At 43.2% G+C, this 3,103-nt stretch overlaps 1 protein-coding gene across 3 annotated transcripts; it reads left to right on the top strand.

The window, feature by feature from the left end:
- The first annotated feature begins 523 nt into the window (after positions 1–523).
- LOC137953112 (protein RICE SALT SENSITIVE 3-like) lies at positions 524–2,964 on the top strand. Of its 3 annotated transcripts, none has more exons than XM_068800340.1 (7): positions 524–886; positions 998–1,048; positions 1,231–1,359; positions 1,480–1,585; positions 1,681–1,722; positions 1,825–1,881; positions 1,983–2,964. In XM_068800340.1, the coding sequence occupies exons 1-7, from the start codon at positions 756–758 to the stop codon at positions 2,751–2,753; spliced, it is 1,287 nt and encodes a 428-aa protein (XP_068656441.1). In that variant the 5' UTR covers positions 524–755; the 3' UTR covers positions 2,754–2,964. The 3 variants fall into 3 exon arrangements, with proteins under 3 accessions (XP_068656441.1, XP_068656440.1, XP_068656442.1); XM_068800341.1 differs by having other exon boundaries at positions 525–613; XM_068800339.1 differs by having other exon boundaries at positions 524–1,048.
- Positions 2,965–3,103: the final 139 nt, after the last annotated feature.

Genomic DNA, 3,103 nt, shown 5'->3' with positions numbered 1-3,103 from the left:
CGTGACTTCTCCCTTTTTTTAATTTTTTAATTTTTTTATAAAATTTCTCCTCCTGTGGTCCGAAATCGCCGAGATCCTTCATTCTGACATTCTATTTAATTTTAATTTTTTTATTCCGGAAATACCCTTGCTCTCTGAGCGTTAAAACTTCGAGGGAGGGAAGGGTGTTTTGGTAAATTAAGGTCCGGACTTCGCTTTTCTTCCTTCTCGGCACTCTTGTCCCCACGGTTTTCTTTTGCCCTCGACACAGGTATCATTTTTCCCATGAGAAGCTTCTAAGAAGTTGTCTTCATTGAATTGCTTTCACCAAAAATTTCCGATCGAGTAAAAGAGTCTAGACTTGACTTTATGATTAGTTTCATCAGAGAAAGGAGAATCGGTCGGGCTTTAGAAAAGGGCTTCTGATGAGCTTCTGACGTTAAATGGGGTGATGTTGTATCATTGCCTGGCAGCCCCTTTACTGTCACCTGCTCTCCTCTCCTTATCTTCTTTTACCATCCTCTCTTTGAGATTACCAGAGCAGATTACGTTAGAGAGACAGAACAGTTGTTAGAAAGAGAGAGACAAGAGGGTCTCTTCTGGTTGCGAATGTGAGTGGTGTTCTCAACAGCTGGTACAGATTACAACTCCACGGCTTTACACTTTCATATATAGATAGAGTAGATACAGAGAGAAGCAGCGGGAGGGACAAAATATAGGAACTAGAGAGAGAGAGAGAACGGGGAAGGAGAAAAGCGAGAGAGAAAGAAAGAGAGATGGTGGGCTCGGCAGGCTCGGACAGGAGCAAAGAAGCGGTTGGGATGATGGCCCTCCATGAGGCCCTTCGCAACGTCTGTCTTAATTCAGACTGGACTTACTCCGTCTTCTGGACCATTCGCCCTCGCCCGTATTTAATTGCCATTTCTTTCTTTTTGTTCATTTTTTTCTTTTTTTTTTTCAACTCAATCTCGTCCGGATTTTCTGGTTTTTCTAATGTTGATCTGTTTTCTGCTTGCAGGAGGTCGCGAGGTGGAAATGTCTGCAAAGTCGGCGACGACAATGGAAGCTTGTAAGTAGTAGTAGTAGTTCATAATTATGAAAAAGCAGAAAGTGCTGGTGTAGACTAGAGCTGGTAGTAGTTCAGTGAACCAGCGGAAAACAACCCATTTGCTTCATTAGTAAGACGTGTTTTTCTTCGTTTCTTCTTCTTTTTCACTGAAATGTTCCTGGGCTTCTTTTCAAAATCTGTAGGATGTTGATGTGGGAAGATGGGTTTTGCCGGCCGAGAGTAGCAGAGTGCCTGGAAGACATGGATGGTGAAGATCCAGTCAGGAAAGCTTTCAGCAAGATGTCCATCCAGTTGTATAATTATGGAGAAGGGTGGGTACTGGGTAGGTGTTTTTATTTTTTTCTCTTTCTTTTTAGTTTAAGAAAAAAATAAGTTGTCTTTTTAGCTTTCGTTACTGATAGCGGGTACTGGTTGGTTGATGGATTGAACAGGTTGATGGGCAAGGTTGCTTCAGATAAGTGCCATAAATGGGTTTTCAAGGAACCTTCTGAATCCGAACCGAACATCTCTAACTACTGGCAGAGCTCTTTTGATGCTGTATGTTCTGGAAATATCACTGATTTTTTACTTTTTCTTCTAAATTAATTCTGGAAATTATAAAAATGATAATCTCCGTCGCGTCTTAATGGCAGCTTCCACCTGAATGGACAGATCAGTTTAACTCTGGCATTCAGGTAACAGAAAGTTGCAGCTTTTTCACTCCTTTCTGTTTGTTTTTCCATTTCCTTTTCTGGTTTTCCTTCAGTCATTGAAACCGTCTTTTGTGTACTTGTCAGACCATAGCTGTGATTCAAGCTGGACATGGACTTCTGCAGTTGGGTTCCTGCAAGATTGTGAGTGCTTCCTTTCTTCCCTTTTGGGTTTCATTTTATTTTTACTTTGATGAGCCAGATTTCCTCATCTGTTATGTTTGTTTCACCTGTAATGTCCTCAGATTCCTGAGGATCTCCACTTTGTGTTAAGAATGAGACACACCTTTGAATCTCTTGGGTATCAGTCAGGCTTTTATCTCTCCCAACTCTTCTCATCATCAAGGAACACCAATTCACCATCCTCCACTCCGTCCAAGCAGATCCTGGCTGGCCCTGCAACTCGTCCCCCTCCGATCTTCAATTGGAGCCAGAGGCCAATACCTTCCGCCACCTCCACCAATTTCCACAGCTCAGCTCGTATGGGGATACCCACCAAGGATGAAACCCGTCTCTTTCTTCTCCCACACTCAAACGACTCAAACGAGGCTCAGATGCAAGAAATCATGCCAGACCATGACTCCGATTTGAAATGGCCTAATGGTTTATCTTTCTTTAACGCTCTCACAGGCCGAGCGGAGGAATCCAAGCTTCTATTCGGGGTAGACGGTCTGGGTAACAAACCGCCCCAACACCACCCATTTGCACTGGCGGCCGGAAAAAACCCAGGGGCACCCGCGAGCCTGTGCGTTAATGGTGCTGATTCAAAAGTTCCCCCAGAAGGCGAGAACAAGATGGCCACAGCGAATGCCAGCGAGTATCTAAGCTTGGAGAGCCATTCGAACAATGCCAGAAAGATGGAGCACAAGTTCAAGAGGAGCTTCACTTTGCCTGCAAGAATGATTCCTGCGTCTTCGTCCTCTTCCCTGGAAAATCGCCAACATCACCCTGTGGAAGATTATAGGAGCTCCGAGGCCGGAATCTACTCTGATATCATGGAAACCTTCTTAGAATGAGTCAGGAGGCCACAGTTAGGTTTCTTTTACGGGAGAGCTTGGGATGTGTAAATATGTTCCAACATGTTGGTCATGTCTTTCTTTCGTTCTTTCTCCCTTTTTTGTTTCTTGAGAGCTCCTTTCCCTCTCTCTAGTGACAGTCGCCACAATTTGGCTTGCTAATCATGTTTGTGACTCGTTTTTGTAAGATCATTGCAGTTCAGATCTCTTTACTTCCTCTCACTTTAATTCATTTTTCATTTTCGTCTTTAATTCATTTTCGTAGCATCAATTTCTTGATGAATGCAGAAGAGCCAGTTCGATCTCGTAAATAATGAATAAATATTACAATTAATAAGACTTTGCACCCT

The sequence above is a fragment of the Aristolochia californica genome, unplaced genomic scaffold, assembly GCF_029961685.1.
Source record: "Aristolochia californica isolate CCGP_79_NKW_82.1479 unplaced genomic scaffold, dmAriCali1.0.hap1 SCAF_16, whole genome shotgun sequence".
NCBI classification, from domain to species: Eukaryota; Viridiplantae; Streptophyta; class Magnoliopsida; order Piperales; family Aristolochiaceae; genus Aristolochia; species Aristolochia californica.
This window is presented reverse-complemented; position numbering and strand designations above follow the sequence as displayed.